Source organism: Oncorhynchus masou, chromosome 12, assembly GCF_036934945.1.
Source record: "Oncorhynchus masou masou isolate Uvic2021 chromosome 12, UVic_Omas_1.1, whole genome shotgun sequence".
Classification (NCBI taxonomy): Eukaryota; Metazoa; Chordata; class Actinopteri; order Salmoniformes; family Salmonidae; genus Oncorhynchus; species Oncorhynchus masou.
In genome coordinates, this window is record NC_088223.1 from 17108220 (window position 1) to 17134668 (window position 26449).

The 26449-nt window shown below is 46.0% G+C and overlaps 1 protein-coding gene across 1 annotated transcript in view; it reads right to left on the reverse strand.

The window, feature by feature from the left end:
- LOC135549039 (raftlin-like) overlaps positions 1 to 26449 on the reverse strand; it is a 67270-nt gene that overhangs the window by 16323 nt on the left and 24498 nt on the right. The window contains exons 3-8 of the mRNA XM_064979108.1: positions 20254 to 20437; positions 7339 to 7447; positions 1784 to 2801; positions 1249 to 1452; positions 301 to 410; positions 106 to 209 (exon numbers count right to left, since the gene is read on the reverse strand). Coding sequence (XP_064835180.1) covers positions 106 to 209; positions 301 to 410; positions 1249 to 1452; positions 1784 to 2801; positions 7339 to 7447; positions 20254 to 20437 — 1729 coding nt within the window. The remainder of the gene's footprint in view (positions 1 to 105; positions 210 to 300; positions 411 to 1248; positions 1453 to 1783; positions 2802 to 7338; positions 7448 to 20253; positions 20438 to 26449) is intronic.

The window sequence follows — 26449 nt, forward strand, 5'->3', positions numbered from 1 at the left end:
CAGTTGCCCATCTCTGGTTTAGAGAAATACTGTAAATATTAGTCCGTACTAGGCTGGTATAGTGTAAACTGCCTAGTGTTCCTGACTGCTGGGTTGGAACCGTACCTGTTGGTCTTAACGATGGGAGTAGGCAGAACACACATCAGTCTCCAGCCATAGGGAGCCAGAGACTGGAGCAAAGGAATGTAGTCCGTCCTTACCACTACACTCTGGAGAGGACAAAAAGAGTGTTACACACACGTCGACAACGGGCGGACACACACACACTAACGTCGACAATGAGCGGACACACACACTAACATCGACAATGGTCCACTGCTCCACCACGATGGCGTCGTATGAAGTGGGTGGGGTTTCTTCTGAGGAGCTCTGAAAGATGAACACAATGTCCACAGAGGAGACCCCGCTGCCTGAAAGAGAGAGACACAGAGACACAGAGAGAGAGAGAGAGAGAGAGAGAGAGAGAGAGAGAGAGAGAGAGGAGACACAGAGTGAGAGAGAGACACAGAGTGAGACAGAGACACAGAGAGAGAGAGAGAGAGAGAGAGAGAGAGAGAGTGAGAGAGAGACACTTGCTTTGGCAATGTTTACATATGTTTCCCATGCCAATAAAGCCCTTAAATGGAATTGAATTGAGAGAGAGAGAAAGAGAGAGAGAGAGAGAGAGAGAGAGAGAGAGAGAGAGAGAGAGAGAGAGAGAGAGAGAGAGAGAGAGAGAGAGAGAGAGAGGGAAGCCCAACTTATTATGTTCCAGTTGAAGCTCTTCCACAGTTTTGGATGAGATAGAGTTGATGGGATCTTGGCTTTGCATGTAGTTCCATGCATCATGGGTGAAGGAACATGGATAACCCTACAAACATTCCAAGTAGGCCTTTAACATTTCCCCCTAAATTCAAAAAGTTTTCAGTATATTTACATGGTAAACACTATAACCTGATGACGTGATGGAGATCCTTGCAGGATGGAAACGTTTGTTTGTGAATAAAGGTACATGGTGAAGCTTATGAGTGTGCAGGCTCCATTTCTTTAAACACTACAACATTGGCCTGGTCCCAGATCTGTTTGTGCTCATTGACAAGTCAAACAGTCTGGCCTCTTAGCAATCTTCAAATATGAACATGCTACCATTAATGAGCTTGAGGAGAACAGAGTGTTTGTCATGCCAACGAGTGACAATGAGTTGCCATGACAGCACAAACAGACTGACACTCAGGCTACTATAACACGTCACCATTGTGCCAAACATACCATTGTCGTCTCCAAGGTGAAAGAAACCGTCGATGAGGCGAGCTCCACTGATGAAATGCTGGGTCATGTGATCTAGCCAGTTGGCATCGACCTCTGTCACTAGCCCCGCCTCTCTCTGCAGCCCCAGTGGAACCCTGAAGGAGTAGAACCTCAGAGAGCTGGACAGCTCCCCTGTGTGGTTGTACAGGGCAAACAGTTGCCCTCCTACACACACACACACACACACACAACACACACAACACACACAACACACACACACACACACACAACACACACACACACACACACACACACACACACACACACACACACAGAAAAAGAGGCACATATAATTTGTTTATATTTTTTTGCCAGGAAGTACACAACTGAAATTAATCAACATTGCAATATTCAGTATAAATCAACTCCAACTCATGGCAATGCCTCATCAAAGTTCCTGCGGAGCCAGAAGCAGAGCTGCCCTATCTGTCAGCATCATCGTACACCAGCAGCCTGTCAGTAATGCAGTCACAACAGTAGTAGATCCCACACTCACTTCTCTGTGCTGGTGGAGACCCCACAGCCCTCTTATCTCTGTCTGGACTCTTGACCCAAATGTGATTGTTGTTGTTGTGGGGCGGGACTCTGCTGCTTCTCTGATACTTATCCAGGACACCCCCCGTACCCCTGTTTCCATGGTTGCACCCCCTCTCAGTCCAGGATTCTGACCCGCGGTTGCCGTTGTCTAGTTCTGGTGACTGGACCAAGTTGTCTGTGCCATGGTCCTGTTTTGGTATCAGTCTCTGGTTCTGTGCCTGAGGGCTTGGACTCTGTCTGTCTTCCTGGTGCCGTCTGTCTGCGTCTGGACCACCAAGTCCATGTGTTAACTCTGCGGGGCTGAAGTTTGGTAGTAGAGTCCTGATGAAGTCTACTTGGCTTTCATTCTGTTGTCTCTTTATACATGTGGTCTCTATTGTGTTGCAGGACTGTAATTGATCCTGGTCGCTACTGAGTTCAGTTGGGACATGGTTGTGGTGGTCACAGGCTGGATCTATTGGGCTGGGACTCTGCAGTGTCTCTGGTGGGTATGCTGCGTCATCTGGACTATGGTTTGGTTGATCCTCTATTGAGGGTATTCTGACTGTGTTCCCTGTCTGATTGTGTTCCCTGTCTGTTGATTCTACTTCAGTAGAGTCCTGTGTGTCCTCTACCAGTTCTGTTGAGCACAAGTCCAGCTCCAACTGACTGGTATCCGTAGGATTCTGTTCAATTGTTCTGAGTTCTACCGAATTGTATTCTGGTGTCTTCAGTTCTGTGTTCCGGTCGTGTTCTGGTTCTAAGAGGTTCTGATGGGGTTCCGTAGACTCTGTAGGGATGAGGTCTGGTATAGTGGGTTCTGAGGGGCTGGCCGTAGTGCTGATAGTGGTACTGGTGGGGTGTCTGTGTATGGGGGAGGGGCTGGAGTGCAGGGAGGACAGGTCTTCAGGGTCTATGTGCGCCAGGAAACAGGGTCCCCCACCAGGCTGCTGCAGGAAGCCCACAAACAGAACACCTTGCTCTGCCGCATCCTGGATCTGGAGACACACACACACACACACACACACACACACACACACACACACACACACACACACACACACACACACACACACACACACACACACACACACACACACACACACACACACACAGTAGGCAGGTTTCCATTGACCCAGGTTTATTAGACAAAAGCAATGTCGCACAAAAAATAATTGCAATATGTGTAATGGAAACAGCAGATATAGGAGACATTTCCCGAAAGATCAATTGTATCTGTTTGACAGTGGTGGATTTTAATTTTGTCTAACTTCCTGTACTGCACTGCCGCAAATAATGATCCACACTTTTTCAAAAAACGTTACCCAAATACAACCGCTCATTGCTGTTGCTCTAAGATGGCAAATCAGCGCAAATGCGCATGTGCCAATTGAATTTCAACAAAGGAAACAGTCGGTGGATGTATTTGATTAACATTTATGAAAAGGTGTGGATTTCAGCATACAGAGAAAGGCATGCTACTACAGAGGACAAACATGTGTTTCAGACATAAGGAAGTGGATGGCTGCAAACGTTCTACTTTTAAACTCGGACAAAACAGAGATGCTTGTTCTAGGTCCCAAGAAACAAAGAGATCTTCTGTTGAATCTGACAATTAATCTTAATGGTTGTACAGTCGTCTCAAATAAAACTGTGAAGGACCTCGGCGTTACTCTGGACCCTGATCTCTCTTTTGAAGAAGACTGTTTCAATGACAGCTTTTTTCCATCTACGTAACATTGCAAAAATCAGAACTTTCTGTCCAAAAATGATGCAGAAAAATTAATCCATGCTTTTGTCACTTCTAGGTTAGACTACTGCAATGCTCTACTTTCCGGCTACCTGGACAAAGCACTAAATAAACTTCAGTTAGTGCTAAATACGGCTGCTAGAATCCTGACTAGAACCAAAAAATTTGATCATATTACTCCAATGCTAGCCTCCCTACACTGGCTTTCTGTCAGGGCAAGGGCTGATTTCAAGGTTTTACTGCTAACCTACAAAGCATTACATGGGCTTGCTCCTACCTATCTCTCTGATTTGGTCCTGCCGTACATCCCTATATATACGCTACGGTCACAAGACGCAGGCCTCCTAATTGTCCTTAGAATTTCTAAGCAAACAGCTGGAGGTAGGGCTTTCTCCTATAGAGCTCCATTTTTATGGAATAGTCTGTCTACCCATGTGAGAGAAGCAAACTCGGTCTCAACCTTTAGATCTTTACTGAAGACTCATCTCTTCAGTGGGTCATATGATTGAGTGTAGTCTGGCCCAGGAGTGGGAAGGTGAACGGAAAGGCTCTGGAGCAACGAACCGCCCTTGCTGTCTCTGCCTGGCCGGTTCCCCTCTTTCCACTGAGATTCTCTGCCTCTAACCCTATTACAGGGGCTGAGTCACTGGCTTACTAGGGCTCTTTCATACCGTCCCTAAAAGGGGTGCGTCACTTGAGTGGGTTGAGTCACTGATGTGATCTTCCTGTCTGGGTTGGCGCCCCCCCTTGGGTTGTGCCGCGGCGGAGATGTTTGTGGGCTATACTCGGCCTTGTCTCAGGATGGTAAGTTGGTGGTTGAAGATATCTCTCTAGTGGCGTGGGGGCTGTGCTTTGGCCCTGTCCGGGGGTGTCCTCGGATGGGGCCACAGTGTCTCCTGACCCCTCCTGTCTCAGCCTCCAGTATTTATGCTGCAGTAGTTTATGTGTCGGGGGGTCAGTTTGTTATATCTGGAGTACTTCTCCTGTCCTATCCGTTGTCCTGTGTGAATTTAAGAATGCCCTCTCTAATTCTCTCTTTCTTTCTCTCTCTCGGAGGACCTGAGCCCTAGGACCATGCCTCAGGACTACCTAACATGATGACTCCTTGCTGTCCCCAATCCACCTGGCCGTGCTACTGCTCCAGTTTCAACTGTTCTGCCTGTGATTATTATTATTTAACCATCTGGTAATTTATGAACATTTGAACATCTTAGCCATGTTCTGTTATAATCTCCACCCGGCACAGCCAGAAGAGGATTGGCCACCCCACATAGCCTGGTTCCTCTCTAGGTTTCTTCCTAGGTTTTGGCCTTTCTAGGGAGTTTTTCCTAGCCACCGTACTTCTACACCTGCATTGCTTGCTGTTTGGGGTTTTAGGCTGGGTTTCTGTACAGCACTTTGAGATATCAGCTGATGTACGAAGGGCTATATAAATACATTTGATTTGATTTGAAACATAGGTATCAGGTCCATGTTTCGTAATTCATATTTTTTGAAGTATTGAACTTGGGCGAATGATTTAGTCAGAGCTAAATTACACAAAGCCTGGTCTCTGTTCCACTCTATTAGTCTGCTGTAATACCCCACACAGTGACATGACAGACTAGGAGCTGTAATACCCCACACAGTGACATGACAGACCAGGAGCTGTAATACCCCACACGGTGACATGACAGACCAGGAGCTGTAATACCCCACACAGTGACATGACAGACCAGGAGCTGTAATACCCCACACAGTGATATGACAGACCAGGAGCTGTAATACCCCACACAGTGACATGACAGACCAGGAGCTGTAATACCCCACACAGTGACAGGACAGACCAGGAGCTGTAATACCCCACACAGTGACAGGACAGACCAGGAGCTGTAATACCCCACACAGTGACATGACAGACCAGGAGCTGTAATACCCCACACAGTGACAGGACAGACCAGGAGCTGTAATACCCCACACAGTGACAGGACAGACCAGGAGCTGTAATACCCCACACAGTGACATGACAGACCAGGAGCTGTAATACCCCACACAGTGACAGGACAGACCAGGAGCTGTAGGCGACTAATGTGATTGAGCCATTCAGATTCATGCAGCGATCTGTCATTAGGCACATCGACACACAGGATTGATGGGCAGCTACAGAAATAGAAACGGCCCGGGCTATATTTATAATTATAAACTGGGTGGTTTTAGCCCCGAATGCTGATTGGCTGAAAGCCGTGATGTATTAGACCATATACTTTCTACTGTTCTAATTACATTGGTAACCAGTTTATAATAGCAATAAGGCACATTGGGGGTTTGTAGTATGTGGCCAGTATAACATGGCTAATGGTTGTATCCAGGCACTCTGCGTTGCGTCGTGAAAGAACAGCCCTTAGCCGTGGTATATTGGTCATATACCACATCTCCTCGGGCCTTATTACTTAATTCTGTATTCTAATAGCTACACATCTGGCCAGTGGGGCCCTTGGCTTCCATTGTCAGTTAGCTCTGGTGTACTGTTCTGTAAATGACATGCTTGGTATATTGATTCACATACGTCATTTACACACTCACCAACACAGAGGCTCATTTACACAATAGACATTCTGCAAAACATTACGCAAAATAAGAGCCAATCTAATCATCCCTAAAGATCAAATATTCTAATGACAAAGGAACCTAATTATCCACTGTGTGTGTGTGTGTGTGTGTGTGTGTATATGTGTGTGTGTGAGTGTGTCTGTCATTCTCCTTCTCCCTCACACGGAGCTCCTCTGGTTAATTGTCAGTTGATATTAACGCTGACAGTTTGAGTGGGGCTCGTCAGAGAGAACACAGAATGCTAACTACCACACAAAATAATGAGACCTCTTTCCCCATTATCATCCCTCCACCAATCACAATCAACACAAAGACAATCAACACACACACATTTTGTGGGGCGAGACAGATGAATAAGGGAGACACTGAACAGACACTGCCCACCACTTGAGTCTGTCAAGATTGGGGTAAAAATACAAAATATATGCGTGCGTGTGTCACACACTCCCACCCAAAGGTTCATTATACCTCCTTGACATTTACTTATTCATATTTAGTGTGTGCATGTATGTGTATCATAGGGAAGCAGTGCCCACCTCTGCAGTGTGATAAGACCGGTCTCTCTGTCCCTCACTCTCCTATTGGCTCCTGTCTGTGGTTCTTTTCAGCTATTTCCTGGCAGCCAGGCTGCTATCTGATTGCCTATTCATGTCATGCTGCCTAACCATATCACATTATACTGAGCCCTGTGCATTTCAATCCAATCACCGCTCCCCTTTGTGCTCTGCTTGTTCACTTTTCATGGTCACTGTAGAATGAGATAAATTCACTACTATATTGTTATACTAAGAGGGCTTTTGTGGTTGTTAAATTATGATGTCACAGCTGATAGTGACATTAGGGCGGCATCTCAATAGTTTAAAGTGGCTTCCTCTCCTAACTTCTCCTTTTCTTTCCTCCACTACATCTACATGGACCTAAAGAATGATACAGGTGTACATAACCAGTAGGGGAAGGGGCTGAGGAAGGTAAGTGCCATCCAAGGGAATTAGGATGAGCTTTCCCCTAGTCTCTTCTCTGTCAAATATTTAGGTTTCATTTTGGGGAGGAATTCCGGAGTGTAATGTCCCTTTAAGCTCAAATTTGGGAGGAATTTGTTGATCCTAGATCTGTGCCTATGGGCAACTCCTCTCATAGTGGAGCTGAGTGGGAGTAGTAAGCTGATCCTAGATCTGTGCTTTAGGACTAATGGTGACCTTCTTCACGTAGTTCTGGATGACATCCGGGTCGGGGGCCTGTTGACCCGCCACACACACGTCTGTCTCCAGGCGACGGCCTGCCCACATCAGCTGGGTCTTCTCTGAACTGGAGAGAAATGAAAGAGGGATTAAGGAAGACATGAGCCTATTTTATATGCGTACCAAATGGCATCCTATTCCCTATATAGTGCACTACTTTGGCCAGGGCTCATAGTGGTCCATAGGGCTATGGTCAAAAGTAGTGCACTATGTAGGGAATAGCCATTTAGGATGCATACTGACTTTCTTCTCAAAGAAACACATGAACGTGCAGAAAGGACTGATGAACGTGTAGAAAGGACTGATGAACGTGCAGAAAGGACTGATGAACGTGTAGAAAGGACTGATGAACGTGTAGAAAGGACTGATGAACGTGTAGAAAGGACTGATGAACGTGTAGAAAGGACTGATGAACGTGTAGAAAGGACTGATGAACGTGTAGAAAGGACTGATGAAGGTGTAGAAAGGACTGATGAAGGTGTAGAAAGGACTGATGAAGGAGAGAACAAAACAATGGATCCTCATGTGCTGGAGCCTCGTCATCTCTTCTGCTTCAGGGAAATTATAACATGTTCAGACAGCATCTATAACATGTTCAGACAGCGTCTATAACACATCTACAGCATCGTCAGACAGCGTCGATAACATGTTCAGACAGCATCTATAACACATCTATAGCATCGTCAGACAGCGTCGATAACATGTTCAGACAGCATCTATATCATCTTCAGACAGCATCTATAACATGTTCAGACAGCGTCTATAACACATCTATAGTATCTTCAGACAGTGTCTAACACATTTATAACATGTTCAGACAGCATCTATAACATCTTATTTTCAGACAGTGTCTATAACATCTTACGACAGTGTCTATAGCATGTTCATCTTAAGACAGCGTCTATAACACATCTATAGCATCTTCAGACAGCGTCTATAACATGTTCAGACAGAATCTATAACATCTTCAGACAGGATCTATAACATCTTCAGACAGCGTCTATAACACATCTATAGCATCTTCAGACAGACAGCATCTATAACATGTTCAGACAGCATCTATAACACATCTATAGCATCTTCAAACAGCATCTATAACACATCTATAGCATATTCAGACAGCGTCTATAGCATTTTCAGACAGCATCTATAACACATCTATAACATCTTCAGACAGTGTCTATAACATGTTCAGACAGCATCTATAACATGTTCAGACAGCATCTATAACACATCTATAGCATCTTCAGACAGCGTCTATAACATGTTCAGACAGCATCTATAACATGTTCAGACAGCATCTATAACACATCTATAACATCTTCAGACAGTGTCTATAACATCTTCAGACAGCATCTATAACATCTTCAGACAGCATCTATAACACATCTATAACATCTTCAGACAGTGTCTATAACATGATCAGACAGCATCTATAACATCTTCAGACAGCGTCTATAGCATGTTCAGACAGCATCTATAACACATCTATAACATCTTCAGACAGTGTCTATAACATCTTCAGACAGCATCTATAACACATCAATATCATCTTCAGACATCATCTATAACATGATCAGACAGCATCTATAACATCTTCAGACAGCGTCTATAGCATGTTCAGACAGCATCTATAACACATCTATAACATGTTCAGACAGCATCTATAACACATCTATAGCATCTTCAGACAGCGTCTATAACACATCTATAACATCTTCAGACAGTGTCTATAACATCTTCAGACAGTGTCTATAACACATCTATAGCATCTTCAGACAGTGTCTATAACACATCAATAGCCTCTTCAGACAGCGTCTATAACACATCAATAGCCTCTTCAGACAGCATCTATAGCATGTTCAGACAGCATCTATAACACATCTATAGCATCTTCAGACAGCGTCTATAGCATGTTCAGACAGCATCTATAACACATCTATAACATCTTCAGACAGTGTCTATAACACATCAATAGCCTCTTCAGACAGCGTCTATAACATGTTCAGACAGCATCTATAACACATCTATAGCCTCTTCAGACAGCATCTATAACACATCTATAGCATCTTCAGACAGCGTCTATAGCATGTTCAGACAGCGTCTATAACACATCTATAGCATCTTCAGACAGCATCTATAACACATCTATAGCATCTTCAGACAGCGTCTATAGCATGTTCAGACAGCATCTATAACACATCTATAGCATCTTCAGACAGCGTCTATAACACATCAATAGCCTCTTCAGACAGCATCTATAACACATCTATAGCATCTTCAGACAGCATCTATAACACATCTATAGCATCTTCAGACAGCATCTATAACATGTTCAGACAGCATCTATAACACATCTATAACATCTTCAGACAGTGTCTATAACATCTTCAGACAGCATCTATAACACATCAATAGCCTCTTCAGACAGCGTCTATAACACATCTATAGCATGTTCAGACAGCATCTATAATACCTATAACATGTTCAGACAGCATCTATAACACCTATAACATGTTCAGACAGCATCTATAACATGTTCAGACAACATCTATAGCATGTTCAGACAGCGTCTATAACACATCTATAGCAACTTCAGACAGTGTCTATAACATGTTCAGACAGCATCTATAACATGTTCAGACAGCATCTATAACATGTTTAGACAGTTTTGAAACAGAAAACCACAGTCACTCTAAGGTTTCTGATGACAGCCTCCTGGGTGATAGGAGAAAAGGAGGAAAGGAGAGGAGGAGAGTGGGATGGAATAGGAGGAGAGAGGGATGGAAGAGGAGGAGCAAGAACGAAAGGGGAATGATGTTAATGGAGAGACAAGGAGCGATAAGAGGATATATGGAGAGGAGAGAGATGGAGAGGAGAGAGAGATGGAGAGGAGAGAGAGATGGAGAGGAGAGAGATGGAGAGGAGAGATGGAGAGGAAGGAGAGAGATGAGAGAGAGATGGAGAGGAGAGATAAATGGAGAGGAGAGAAAGATAGAGAGGAGAGAAATGGAGAGGAGATGGAGGGGAGAGAGATGGAGAGGAGAGCGATGGAGAGGAGAGAGATGGAGAGGAGAGAGATGGAGAGGAGATGGAGAGAAGAGAGATGGAGAGGAGAGAGATGGAGAGGAGATGGAGAGAAGAGAGATGGAGATGAGAGCGATGGAGAGGAGAGAGATGGAGATGAGAGAGATGGAGAGAGAGATGGATAGATGGAGAGGAGAGAGAGATGGAAAGGAGACAGGTGGAGAGGACAGATGGAGAGGACAGATGAAGAGGACAGATGAAGAGGAGAGATGGAGAGAGAGATGGAGAGGAGAGAGATGGAGAGAGAGATGGATAGACGGAGAGATGGAGAGGAGAGAGATGGAGAGGAGAGAGATGGAGAGGACAGATAGAGAGGACAGATGGAGAGGACAGATGGAGAGGAGAGAGATGGAGAGGAGATGAGAGAAGAGAGATGGAGAGGAGATGGAGAGAAGAGATGGAGATGAGAGCGATGGAGAGGAGAGAGATGGAGATGAGAGAGATGGAGAGAGAGATGGAGAGAAGAGAGATGGAGAGGAGAGAGATGGAGAGGAGATGGAGAGAAGAGAGATGGAGATGAGAGAGATGGAGAGGAGAGAGATGGAGAGAAGAGAGATGGAGATGAGAGCGATGGAGAGGAGAGAGATGGAGATGAGAGAGATGGAGAGAGATAGAGAGAGATGGATAGATGGAGAGGAGAGAGAGATGGAAAGAAGACAGGTGGAGAGGACAGATGGAGAGTACAGATGAAGAGGACAGATATAAAGAGAGATGGAGAGGAGAGAGATGGAGAGGAGAGAGATGGATAGATGGAGAGATGGAAAGGAGAGAGATGGATAGATGGAGAGATGGAAAGGAGAGAGATGGAGAGGACAGATAGAGAGGACAGATGGAAAGGACAGATGGAGAGGACAGATGGAGAGGAGAGCGATGGAGAGGAGCGATGGAGAGGAGCGATGGAGAGGAGAGATGGAGAGGACAGATGGAGAGGGAGGAGAGATGAGAGAGAGAGAGATGGAGAGAGAGAGATGGAAAGGAGAGAGATGGAGAGGAGAGAGATGGAGAGGAGAGATGGAGAGGAGAGAGATGGAGAGAGCGATGGAGAGGAGAGAGATGGAGAGGAGAGAGATGGATAGATGGAGAGATGGAGAGGAGAGAGATGGAGAGGACAGATAGAGAGGACAGCTGGAAAGGACAGATGGAGAGGACAGATGGAGAGGAGAGCGATGGAGAGGAGCGATGGAGAGGAGCGATGGAGAGGAGAGATGGAGAGGAGAGATGGAGAGGGAGGAGAGATGAGAGAGAGAGAGATGGAGAGAGAGAGATGGAAAGGAGAGAGATGGAGAGGAGAGAGATGGAGAGGAGAGAGATGGAGAGGAGAGAGATGGAGAGGAGAGAGATGGAGAGGAGAGAAATGGAGAGGAGAGAGATGGAGAGGAGAGAGATGGAGAGGAGAGAGATGGAGAGGAGAGAGATGGAGAGGAGAGAGATGGAGAGGAGAGAAATGGAGAGGAGAGAGATGGAGAGGAGAGAGATGGAGAGGAGAGAGATGGAGAGGATAGATGGAGAGAGAGAGATGGAGAGGAGAACGATGGAGAGGAGAGCGATGGAGAGAAGAGAGATGGAGATGAGTGAGATGGAAAGGAGAGCGATGGAGAGGAGCGATGGAGAGGAGCGATGGAGAGGAGAGATGGAGAGGACAGATGGAGAGGGAGGAGAGATGAGAGAGAGAGAGATGGAGAGAGAGAGATGGAGAGGAGAGAGATGGAGAGGAGAGAGATGGATAGATGGAGAGATGGAGAGGAGAGAGATGGAGAGGACAGCTGGAAAGGACAGATGGAGAGGACAGATGGAGAGGAGAGCGATGGAGAGGAGCGATGGAGAGGAGAGATGGAGAGGAGAGATGGAGAGGGAGGAGAGATGAGAGAGAGAGAGATGGAGAGAGAGAGATGGAAAGGAGAGAGATGGAGAGGAGAGAGATGGAGAGGAGAGAGATGGAGAGGAGAGAGATGGAGAGGAGAGAAATGGAGAGGAGAGAGATGGAGAGGAGAGAGATGGAGAGGAGAGAGATGGAGAGGAGAGAGATGGAGAGGAGAGAGATGGATAGGAGAGAGATGGAGAGGATAGATGGAGAGAGAGATGGAGAGGAGAACGATGGAGAGGAGAGCGATGGAGAGAAGAGAGATGGAGATGAGTGAGATGGAAAGGAGAGCGATGGAGAGAAGAGAGATGGAGATGAGAGAGATGGAGAGGGAGATGGCGAGGACAGATGGAGAGGACAGATGGAGAGAGATAGAGAGGAGAGAGATGGAGAGGACAGATGGAGAGTAGAGCGATGGAGAGGAGAGAGATGGAGAGAAGAGAGATGGAGATGAGTGAGATGGAAAGGAGAGCGATGGAGAGAAGAGAGATGGAGATGAGAGAGATGGAGATGAGAGAGATGGAGAGAGAGATGGCGAGGACAGATGGAGAGGACAGATGGAGAGAGATAGAGAGGTGAGAGATGGAGAGGACAGATGGAGAGGACAGATGGAGAGGACAGATGGAGAGGACAGATGGAGAGGAGAGATAGAGAGGAGAGCAAGATGAAGAAAGGAGGGCGAGATGAAGAGAGGAGAGTGAGATGGAGAGCGAGATGGAGAGCAAGATGGAGAGCAAGATGGAGAGCAAGATGGAGAGAGCTGGAGAGGAGAGATGAAGAGGAGAGCAAGATGGAGAGGAGAGCGAGATGGAGAGGAGAGCGAGATGGAGAGGAGGGGAGGCCTCATGGTTCCCCTCTCTTTGCACATTGTTCCCCTCCGGTGGGTGCTGATGATACAATCAGCCGTCTCCACGGTGACAGGTGCCACTTGGCAGGAGGGGCATCAAAGGAGCAGCCAAGCACCCAACTCTGTATGTGTGTGTGTGTGTGAGCAAGTGATCAAGAAAAATGGGGGGGGTATGTTAGGATGTGTAAGCATATGTGTGTGGGAGTATGAAAGAAAAATATGCTGTATACATTTCCCATTCTACACATATGCTTCAAGAATTCCACGGTTGAGAATAGATCTCTCCCGAAAATCCCAGGAAGAGAATAGGATTCTGCTTCCATTTCACAGATTCTGTGGGTGAGAAAAGAATTCCGATGAGGCTCCTGCTGGTGAGAAAGGTCTTAGCTAACTATGTGTCTCTATGTTCTGTGTAGCAGTTATTGAATGAGGGAAATCAGAGTGAGTGTGTGTGTGTGTGTGTGTGTGTGTGTGTGTGTGTGTGTGTGTGTGTGTGTGTGTGTGTGTGTGTGTGTGTGTGTGTGTGTGTATGTATGTGTGTGTACAGTGGGGAGAACAAGTATTTGATGCACTGCCGATTTTGCAGGTTTTCCTACAAAATCTGGAGACGGTCTGTATGGAGGAGTGGGCCAAAATCCCTGCTGCAGTGTGTGCAAACCTGGTCAAGAACTACAGGAAACGTATGATCTCTGTAATTGCAAACAAAGGTTTCTGTACCAAATATTAAGTTCTGCTTTTATGATGTATCAAATACTTATGTCATGCAATAAAGTGCAAATTAATTACTTAAAAATCATACAACGTGATTTTCTGGATTTTTGTTTTAGATTCCGTCTCTCACAGTTGAAGTGTACCTATGATAAAAATGACAGACCTCTACATGCTTTGTAAGTAGGAAAACCTGCAAAATCGGCAGTGTACCAAATCCTTGTTCTCCCCACTGTATGTATGTATGTATGTTTATTTTACCTTTATTTAACTAGGCAAGTCAGTTAAGAACAAATTCTTATTTTCAATGACAGCCTAGGAACAGTGGGTTAACTGCCTGTTCAGGGGCAGAATGACAGATTTGTACTTTGTCAGCTCGGGGGTTTGAACTTGCAACCTTCCAGTTACTAGTCCAACGCTCTAACCACTAGGCTACCCTGCCGCCCCAATCAATCAATGTATGTATGTGTGTATGTGTGTATGTGTGTATGTGTGTATGTGTGTGTGTGTGTATGTGTGTGTGTGTGTGTGTGTGTGTGTGTGTGTGTGTGTGTGTGTGTGTGTGTGTGTATGTATGTATGTATGTATGTATGTATGTATGTACAGTACCAGTCAAAAGTTTGGACATACCTTCTCTTTCAAGGGTTTTTCTTACTTATTTTCTACATTGTAGAATAATAGTGAAGACATCAAAACTATGAGAAAACACATATGGAATCATGTAGTAACAAGAGTGTTAAACAAATCAAAATATATTTTATAGTAGCCACCCTTTGCCTTGATGACAGCCTCACATTCTCTCAACTAGCTTCACCTGGAATGCTTTTCCAACAGTCTTGAAGGAGTCCCCACATATGCTGAGCACTTGTTGGCTGCTTTTCCTTCACTCTGTGGTCCAACTCATCCCAAACCACCTTAATTGGGTTGAGGTCAGGTGATTGTGGAGGCCAGGTCATCTGATGCAGCACTCCATCACTCTCCTTCTTTGTCAAATAGCCCTTACACAGCCTGGGGGTGTGTTTGGGTCATTGTCCTGTTAAAATAAATTATAGTCCCACTAAGCGCAAACCAAATGGGACGGCGTATTGCTGCAGAATGCTGTGGTAGCCATGCTGGTTAACTTCTTGGTGACAGGGGGCAGTATTTTCACGTCCGGATGAAATGCATGCCCAAATTCAACTGCCTGCTACTCACCCCCAGAAGATAAGATAAGCATATTATTAGTATTAGATAGAACATTTGGATAGAAAACACTCTGAGGTTTCTAAAACTGTTTGAATCATGTCTGTGAGTATAACATAACTTATTTAGCAGGCGAAACCCAGAGGACAAAAAATTCAGTTTTTTTTTTGAGCTCACTTTCTTTTCAATGAGATTTCATTGGGAATCCAGATTTCTAAGGGACCTTCTTGCAGTTTCTATCGCTTCCACTGGATGTCAACAGTCTTTAGAAATTAGTTGAGGTTATTCCTTTGTGTAATGAAGAAGTACGGCCATCTTGAACGAGGGTCACTTGAAGTGTACTGTTAGATAGAGATGGCCGCCTCGCTTCGCGTTCCTAGGAAACTATGCGTTTTTTTGTTTTTTTTACATGTTATTTCTTACATTAGTACCCCAGGTCATCTTAGGTTTCATTACATACAGTCGAGAAGAACTACTGAATATAAGATCAGCGTCAACTCACCATCAGTACGACCAAGAATATGACTTTCGTGAAGCGGATCCTGTGTTCTGCCTTTCAACCAGGACAACGGAATGGATCCCAGCCGGCGACCCAAAAAAACGACTTCGTAAAAGAGGGAAACGAGGCGGTCTTCTGGTCAGACTACGTAGACGGGCACATCGTGCCCCACTTCCTAGCATTCTTCTCGCCAATGTCCAGTCTCTTGACAACAAGGTTGATGAAATCCGAGCAAGGGTAGCATTCCAGAGGGACATCAGAGACTGTAACGTTCTTTGCTCCACGGAAACATGGCTCACTGGAGAGACGCTCTCGGTGGCGGTGCAGCCAGCGGGTTTCTCCACGCATCGCGCCGACAGAAACAAACACCTTTCTGGTAAGAAGAGGGGCGGGGGCGTATGCCTTATGGCTAACGAGACGTGGTGTGATCACAGAAACATACAGGAACTCAAATCCTTCTGTTCACCTGATTTAGAATTCCTCACAATCAAATGTAGACCGCATTATCTACCAAGAGAATTCTCTTCGATTATAATCATATATATTCCCCCCCAAGCAGACACATCGATGGCTCTGAACGAACTTTATTTGACTCTTTGCAAACTGGAATCCATACATCCTGAGGCTGCATTCATTGTAGCTGGGGATTTTAACAAGGCTAATCTGAAAACAAGACTCCCTAAAATGTATCAGCATATCGATTGCGCCACCAGGGCTGGCAAAACCTTGGATCACTGTTATTCTAACTTCCGCGACGCATATAAGGCCCTGCCCCGCCCCCCTTTCGGAAAAGCTGACCACGACTCCATTTTGCTGATCCCTGCCTACAGACAGAAACTGAAACAGGAAGCTCCCACGCTGAGGTCTGTCCAACGCTGGTCCGACCAAGCTGATTCCACACTCCAAGACTGCTTCCATCACGTGGACTGGGACATGTTTCGTATTGCGTCAGGCAACAACATTGACGAATACGCTGATTCGGTGTGCGAGTTCATTAGAACGTGCGTTGAAGATGTCGTTCCCATAGCAACGATTAAAACATTCCCTAACCAGAAAACTGGATTGATGGCAGCATTCGTGTGAAACTGAAAGCGCGAAACACTGCTTTTAATCAGGGCAAGATGACTGGTAATATGACCGAATACAAACAGTGCAGCTATTCCCTCCGTAAGGCTATCAAACAAGCTAAGCGTCAGTATAGAGACAAAGTAGAATCTCAATTCAACGGCTCAGACACAAGAGGTATGTGGCAGGGTCTACAGTCAATCACGGACTATAAGAAGAAATCCAGCTCAGTCACGGACCAGGATGTCTTGCTCCCAGGCAGACTAAATAACTTTTTTGCCCGCTTTGAGGACAATACAGTGCCACTGACACGGCCTGCAACGGAAACATGCGGTCTCTCCTTCACTGCAGCCGAGGTGAGTAAAACATTTAAACGTGTTAACCCTCGCAAGGCTGCAGGCCCAGACGGCATCCCCAGCCGCGCCCTCAGAGCATGCGCAGACCAGCTGGCTGGTGTGTTTACGGACATATTCAATCAATCCCTATACCAGTCTGCTGTTCCCACATGCTTCAAGAGGGCCACCATTGTTCCTGTTCCCAAGAAAGCTAAGGTAACTGAGCTAAACGACTACCACCCCGTAGCACTCACTTCCGTCATCATGAAGTGCTTTGAGAGACTAGTCAAGGACCATATCACCTCCACCCTACATGACACCCTAGACTCAATCCAATTTGCTTACCGCCCAAATAGGTCCACAGTCGACGCAATCTCAACCACACTGCACACTGCCCTAACCCATCTGGACAAGAGGAATACCTATGTGAGAATGCTGTTCATCGACTACAGCTCGGCATTTAACACCATAGTACCCTCCAAGCTCGTCATCAAGCTCGAGACCCTGGGTCTCGACCCTGCCCTGTGCAACTGGGTACTGGACTTCCTGACGGGCCGCCCCCAGGTGGTGAGGGTAGGCAACAACATCTCCACCCCGCTGATCCTCAACACTGGGGCCCCACAAGGGTGCGTTCTGAGCCCTCTCCTGTACTCCCTGTTCACCCACGACTGCGCGGCAACGCACGCCTCCAGCTCAATAATAAAGTTTGCGGACGACACAACAGTGGTAGGCTTGATTACCAACAACAACGAGACGGCCTACAGGGAGGAGGTGAGGGCCCTCGGAGTGTGGTGTCGGGAAAATAACCTCACACTCAACGTCAACAAAACTAAGGAGATGATTGTGGACTTCAGGAAACAGCAGAGGGAACACCCCCCTATCCACATCGATGGAACAGTAGTGGAGAGGGTAGTAAGTTTTAAGTTCCTCGGCATACACATCACAGACAAACTGAATTGGTCCACTCACACAGACAGCATCGTGGAGAAGGCGCAGCAGCGCCTCTTCAACCTCAGGAGGCTGAAGAAATTTGGCTTGTCACCAATAGCACTCAAAAACTTCTACAGATGCACAATCTAGAACATCCTAGCGGGCTGTATCACCGCCTGGTACGGCAACTGCTCCGCCCACAACCGTAAGGCTCTCCAGAGGGTAGTGAGGTCTGCACAACGTATCACCGCGGGCAAACTACCTGCCCTCCAGGACACCGACACCACCCGATGTTACAGGAAGGCCATAAAGATCATCAAGGACAACACCCACCCGAGCCACTGCCTGTTCACCCCGCTATCATCCAGAAGGCGAGGTCAGTACAGGTCCATCAAAGCTGGGACCGAGAGACTGAAAAACAGCTTCTATCTCAAGGCCATCAGACTGTTAAACAGCAACCACTAACATTGAGCGGCTGCTGCCAACACACTGACTCAACTCCAGCCACTTTAATAATGGGAATTGATGGGAAAGGATGTAAAATATATCACTAGCCACTTTAAACAATGCTACCTAATATAATGTTTACATACCCTACATTATTCATCTCATATGTATACGTATATACTGTACTCTATCATCTACTGCATCCTTATGTAATACATGTATCACTAGCCACTTTAAATATGCCACTTTGTTTACATACTCATCTCATATGTATATACTGTACTCGATACCATCTACTGTATCTTGCCTATGCTGCTCTGCACCATCACTCATTCATATCTTTATGTACATATTCTTTATTCCCTTACACTGTGTATAAGAAATTAGTTTTGGAATTGTTAGTTAGATTACTTGTTGGTTATTACTGCATTGTCGGAACTGGAAGCACAAGCATTTCGTTACACTCGCATTAACATCTGCTAACCATGTGTATGTGACAAATAAAATTTGATTTGATTTTGATTTGAGCTACAGTTTGTTTTCCTCCTGTATTGAACACAGATCATCCCGTCTTCAATTTGATCAATAATTTGCATTAAACAATACCTAAAGTTGTATTACAAAAGTAGTTTGAAATGTTTTGGCAAAGTTTACAGGTAACTTTTGAGATATTTTGTAGTGACGTTGCGCAAGTTGGAAGCGGTGTTTTTCTGGATCAAACGCGCCAAATAAATGGACATTTTGGACATATATAGACAGAATTAATCGAACAAAAAGGACCATTTGTGATGTTTATGTGACATATTGGAGTGCCAACAGAAGAAGCTTGTCAAAGGTAAGGCATGATTTATATTTTTATTTCTGTGTTTTGTGTTGCGCCTGCAGGGTTGAAATATGCTTTTCTCTCTTTGTTTACGGAGGTGCTATCCTCAGATAATAGCATTGTTTGCTTTCACCGAAAAGCCTTTTTGAAATAAATACAACAAGTGTAGTTTTAATTTGCTATCTTGCATGTCTGATTTAATGAAAGTTTGATTTTTATTGTAATTTATTTGAATTTGGAGCTCTGGCTTTTGGCCAGGTGGGACGCTTTCACAGTCTCCTCTGAACAGTTCATGTTGAGATGTGTCTGTTAGCATTTATTTGGGGTGCAATTTCTGAGGCTGATAACTCTAATGAACTTATCCTCTGCAGCAGAGGTAACTCTGGGTCTTCCTTTCCTGTGGTGGTCCTCATGGGAGCCAAGTTCATCATAGTGCTTGGTAGTTTTTGCAACTGCACTTGAAGAAACTTGAAATGTTCCTGATTGACTGACCTTCATTTCTTAAAGTAATGATGGACTGTCGTTTCTCTTTGCTTATTTGAACTGTTCTTGCCATAATATGGACTTGGTCTGTTACCAAAGTAGGTCTGTATACCACCACTACCTTGACACAACTGATTGGCTCAAACGCATTCAGGACAGAAATTACACAAATTTACTTTTAACAAGGCACATCTGTTAATTGAAATGCATTCCAGGTGACTACATCATGAAGCTGGTTGAGAGAATGCCAAGAGTGTGCAAAGCAGTCATCAAGGCAAAGGGTGGCTACTTTGAAGAATCTCAAATATAAAATATATTTTGATTTGTTTAACACTTTTTTGGTTACTACATGATTCCATATGTGTTATTTCATAGTTTTGTTGTCTTCACTATTATTCTACAATGTAGAAAATAGTAAAAATAAAGAAAAACCATTGAATGAGTAGGTGTGTCCAAACTTTTGACTGGTACTGAATGTGTGTGTGTGTGTGTATGAGAGAGACTGTGTGTGTGTGTGTGTGTGTGTGTGTGTGTGTGTGTGTGTGTGTGTGTGTGTGTGAGTGAGTGAAGGGTGTGTGTGTGTGTGTGTGTGTGTGTTTTCTGTACCTGTGTGTCTCTCTGATGAGGACAGCTCTGTGTAGCTGGCGTTGGACGCGTGCGGGTCTGGGGCCACAGGGGTGGACGAAGGGATGGACGGCCACCAGGACAAAGCCCTGACCATACAGCTCCCTCACCTGGACTGGTAACTCTCTCACTGACGACAGACACAGTACTGACGACACAGACACCTCTGGGGAAAGAAAGAGTGTGTGAGTGTGAGAGAGAGAAAGAAAGCAAGTGTGTGTGTGTGTGTTAGTGGTGAGTGTGTGTGTGTTAGTGGTGAGTGTGTGTGTGTGTGTGTGTGTGTGTGTGTGTGTGTGTGTGTGTGTGTGTGTGTGTGTGTGTGTGTGTGTGTGTGTGTGTGTGTTGGAGAGAAAGTGTGTGTGAGTGGTAGATGGAGAAAAGGAGAGAGAGAATATATGTGAGAGGGTTATGATTAGGGAGAGAGGGTGTTGGGAGAGAAGAGCGGAGAGAGACACAGAGAGAGAGAGAGAGAGAGAGAGAGCCACACAGAGAGAGATAGAGGGAAGAGGGGAACAGAGGGGGGGCACACAGATCGAGCGAGAGAGAGAGAGAGGAGGGAGAACAGAGGGGGCCACAGAGAGAGAGAAGAGGGAGAACAGAGGGGGCAGAGAGAGATAAGAGGGAGAGCAGAGGGGGCCACAGAGAGAGAGAAGAGGGAGAACAGAGGGGGGGCAGAGAGAGAGAAGAGGGAGAACAGATGGGGGAGAGACAGAGAGAGAGAAGAGGGAGAACAGAGGGGGCACACAGAGAGAGAGAAGAGGGGGAACAGAGGGGGGAGAGACAGAGAGAGAGAAGAGGGAGAACAGAGGAGGAGAGTGGCACACAGAGACAGATAGAGAGAAGAGGGAGAACAGAGGGGAGGGCACACAGAGAGCGGGAAGAGGGAGAACAGAGGGGGGGGACAGACACAGAGAGATACGTGGGAGAACAAAGGGGAGGCACACAGAGAGAGGGAACAGGGGGGGCACATAGAGAGTTAGAGGGAGAACAGAGGGGGGCCACACCAAGAGATAGAGGGAGAACAGAGGGGGAGGCACGCAAGGAGATAGAGGGAGAACAGAGGGGGGGCAGACAGAGAGAGAGGAGAACAGGGGGGCAGACAGAGAGAGAGAGAAGAGGGAGAACAGAGGAGGGGCACACAGAGAGAGAGAAGAGGGAGAACAGAGGGGGAGACAGAGAGAGAGAAGATGGAGAACAGAGGGGGCATACAGAGAGAGAGAAGATGGAGAACAGAGGGGGAGACAGAGAGAGAGAAGATAGAGAACAGAGGGAGGGGGAGAGAGAGAGAGAGAGAAGAGGGAGAACAGAGGGGGGCAGACAGAGAGAGAGAAGATGGAGAACTGAGGGGGGCATACAGAGAGAGAGAGAAGATGGAGAACAGAGGGGGGCATACAGAGAGAGAGAAGATGGAGAACAGAGGGGGGGAGACAGAGAGAGAAGATGGAGAACTGAGGGGGCATACAGAGAGAGAGAAGATGGAGAACAGAGGGGGCATACAGAGAGAGAGAAGATGGAGAACAGAGGGGGCATACAGAGAGAGAGAAGATGGAGAACAGAGGGGGCATACAGAGAGAGAGAGAGAGAGAGAGAGAGAGAGAGAGAAGATGGAGAACAGAGGGGGGGGCAGACAGAGAGAGAGAGAAGAGGGAGAACAGAGGGGGCCACACAGAGAGAGAGAACAGAGGGGGGCCACACAGAGAGAGTGAACAGAGGGGGGGCCACACAGAGAGAGTGAACAGAGGTGGGGCCACACAGAGAGAGAGAACAGAGGGGGGGCCACACAGAGAGAGAGAACAGAGGGGGGGCACACAGAGAGAGAGAGAAGAGAGAGAATAGAGGGGGAGCCACACAGAGAGAGTGAACAGAGGGGGGGCCACACAGAGAGAGTGAACAGAGGTGGGGCCACACAGAGAGAGAGAACAGAGGGGGGGCCACACAGAGAGAGTGAACAGAGGGGGGGCCACACAGAGAGAGTGAACAGAGGGGGGGGCCACACAGAGAGAGTGAACAGAGGTGGGGCCACACAGAGAGAGTGAACAGAGGTGGGGCCACACAGAGAGAGAGAACAGAGGGGGGGAACACAGAGAGAGAGAGAAGAGAGAGAATAGAGGGGGAGCCACACAGAGAGAGAGAGCGTATTGTTTAGATATTATAGTTTGAATTGAATAATAACATGGCATCTTCATGATAAATCTGCTGCTGATTAAACCATAACTCCTGTTTTAACATGGTCATAACATGGATCATTTTCTATTTGATTTGGAATTTTAGGAGCCTTGTAGGTATCAATGATTTATTTCACTAAAAAGTGTGAGAGTCTCATCTTTACATAGAGTGCAGCCCAAACCGTTCAGACGCTCCAGACATGTTTGTGAGAAGACTGATTTTCAGGATGTCTTCTGGTCTGACAAACACTGGGGTAGATTTGCCACTTAGCAACGCAGATGCCGAAGGGCGACATAGCGGATTGAGACGCAGATACTTCTAGTTTAAATAGACTGATTTTGTTGTGGATTTTGGGATTATGTTAATTAGCGTGGCCGCGTCAATCGACTTTAGGGGTTTTGGTTAGGACACACACGCATACATACATACACACACACATGCACACAAACAAACATGCACACATACACGGTGCAGACAAACACACACACACATACACGGTGCACAAACACAAAACACACACACAAACAAACACACACACGGTGCACACGAACAAACACAAAACACACACACATAGGCACACGGTGCACACAAACAAACACACGGTACACACAAACAAACACACGGTGCACACAAACACACACACGGTGCACACAAACACACACACGGTACACACAAACACACACACGGTACACACAAACAAACACACGGTGCACACAAACACACACATGGTGCACACAAACACACACACGGTGCACACAAACACACATACGATGCACACTAATAAACACACACACGGTGCACAAAAACAAACAAACACACGGTGCACACAAACAAACACACGGTGCACACAAACACACATACGATGCACACTAATAAACACACACACAATGCACACAAACACACACACGGTGCACACACACACACACACGGTGCACACAAACACACACACGGTGCACACAAACACACACACGGTGCACACAAACAAACAAACACACGGTGCACACAAACAAACACACGGTGCACACAAACACACATACGATGCACACTAATAAACACACACACAATGCACACAAACACACACACGGTGCACACAAACACACACACGATGCACACTAATAAACACACACACGATGCACACAAACACACACACGGTGCACACAAATAAACACACACACGATGCACACAAACACACACACGGTGCACACAAACACACACACGGTGCACACAAACACACATACGATGCACACTAATAAACACACACACAATGCACACAAACACACACACGGTGCACACAAACACACACACACGATGCACACTAATAAACACACACACGATGCACACAAACACACACACGGTGCACACAAATAAACACACACACGATGCACACAAACACACACACGGTGCACACAAATAAACAAACACACGATGCACACAAACACACACACGGTGCACACAAATAAACAAACACACGATGCACACAAATTAAAAACACACACGATGCACACAAATGAACACACACACGATGCACACAAACACAAACACGGTGCACACAAACACAAACACGGTGCACACAAACAAACACACACACGATGCACACAAACACACACACGATACACACAAACGATGCACACAAACACACAAACGGTGCACACAAGCAAACACACACACACACGGTGCACACAAATATACACACACGCGATGCACACAAACACACACACGGTGCACACAAACAAACACACACACACACGGTGCACACAAATATACACACACACGATGCACACAAACACACACACGGTGCACACAAATAAACACACACACGATGCACACAAACACACACACACGATGCACACAAACAAACACACACACGATGCACACAAACACACACACGGTGCAAACAAACACACACACGGTGCACACAAACACACACACACGGTGCACACAAACACACACACGGTGCACACAAACACACACACGGTGCACACAAACAAACACACACACGATGCACACAAACACACACACGGTGCAAACAAACACACACACGGTGCACACAAAAACACACACGGTGCACACAAACACACACACGGTGCACACAAACACACACACAGTGCACACAAACACACACACGGTGCACACAAACAAACACACACACGGTGCACACAAACACAGTGCACACAAACACACACACGGTGCACACAAACAAACACACACACGGTGCACACAAACAAACACACGATGCACAAACAAACACACACACGATGCACACAAACACACGGTGCAAACACACACGCACAATGGAGAGAGGAGCCATTCACTTCAATGGGACAAGAGGACTGCTTATCATATAGGCTCTAATTGTCATGGTTACCCCCATTACAGAACACAATGGAGAGAGGAGCCATTCGCTTCAATGGAAAGAGAGGACTGCTTATCTTACAGGTTCGAATCGTCATGGTTACCCCCATTACAGAACACAATGGAGAGAGGAGCCATTCGGTTCAATGGGAAGAGAGGACAGCTTATCTTATAAGCTCTAATCGTCATGGTTAACCCCAAGGGAACTATGCTGTGTTTGTGTTTCAAATAGTAATATCCCATGAGATGCGTGTGTGTATACACAGTATATATATATACACAGTATATCACAAAAGTGAGTACACCCCTCACATTTTTGTAAATATTTGAATATATATTTTCATGTGACAACACTGAAGAAATGACACTTTGCTACAATGTAAAGTAGTGAGTGTACAGCTTGTATAACAGTGTAAATTTGCTGTCCCCTCAAAATAACTCAACACACAGCCATTAATGTCTAAACCACTGGCAACAAAAGTGAGTATTCACGATCCCGGATACGGGATGGGTAGTATCAAGAAGTTAATGGCACCTGTTTGAACTTGTTATCAGTATAAAAGACACCTGTCCACAACCTCAAACAGTCACACTCCAAACTCCACTATGGCCAAGACCAAAGAGCTGTCAAAGGACACCAGAAACAAAATTGTAGACCTGCACCAGGCTGGGAAGACTGAATCTGCAATAGGTAAGCAGCTTGGTTTGAAGAAATCAACTGTGGGAGCAATTATTAGGAAATGGAAAACATACAAGACCACTGATAATCTCCCTCGATCTGGGGCTCCATGCAAGATCTCACCCCGTGGGGTCAAAATTATCACAAGAACGGTGAGCAAAAATCCCAGAACCACACGGGGGGACCTAGTGAATGACCTGCAGAGAGCTGGGACCAAAGTAACAAAGCCTACCATCAGTAACACACTACGCCGCCAGGGACACAAATCCTGCAGTGCCAGACGTGTCCCCCTGCTTAAGCAAGTACATGTCCAAGCCCGTCTGAAGTTTGCTAGAGAGCATTTGGATGATCCAGAAGAAGATTGGGAGAATGTCATATGGTCAGATGAAACCAAAATATAACTTTTTGGTAAAACTCAACTCGTCGTGTTTGGAGGACAAAGAATGCTGAGTTGCATCCAAAGAACACCATACCTACTGTGAAGCATGGGGGTGGAAACATCATGCTTTGGGGCTGTTTTTCTGCAAAGGGACCAGGACGACTGATCTGTGTAAAGGAAAGAATGAATGGGGCCATGTATCGTGAGATTTTGAGTGAAAACCTCCTTCCATCAGCAAGGGCATTGAAGATGAAACGTGGCTGGTCTTTCAGCATGACAATGATCCCAAACACACCGCCCCGGCAACGAAGGAGTGGCTTCGTAAGAAGCATTTCAAGGTCCTGGTGTGGCCTAGTCAGTCTCCAGATCTCAACCCCATAGAAAATCTTTGGAGGGAGTTGAAAGTCCATGTTGCCCAGCACCAGCCCCAAAACATCACTGCTCTAGAGGAGATCTGCATGGAGGAATTGGCCAAAATACCAGCAACAGTGTGTGAAAACCTTGTGAAGACTTACAGAAAACACTGTCATTGCCGACAAAGGGTGTATAACAAAGTATTGAGATAAACTTTTGTTATTGACCAAATACTTATTTTCTATCAT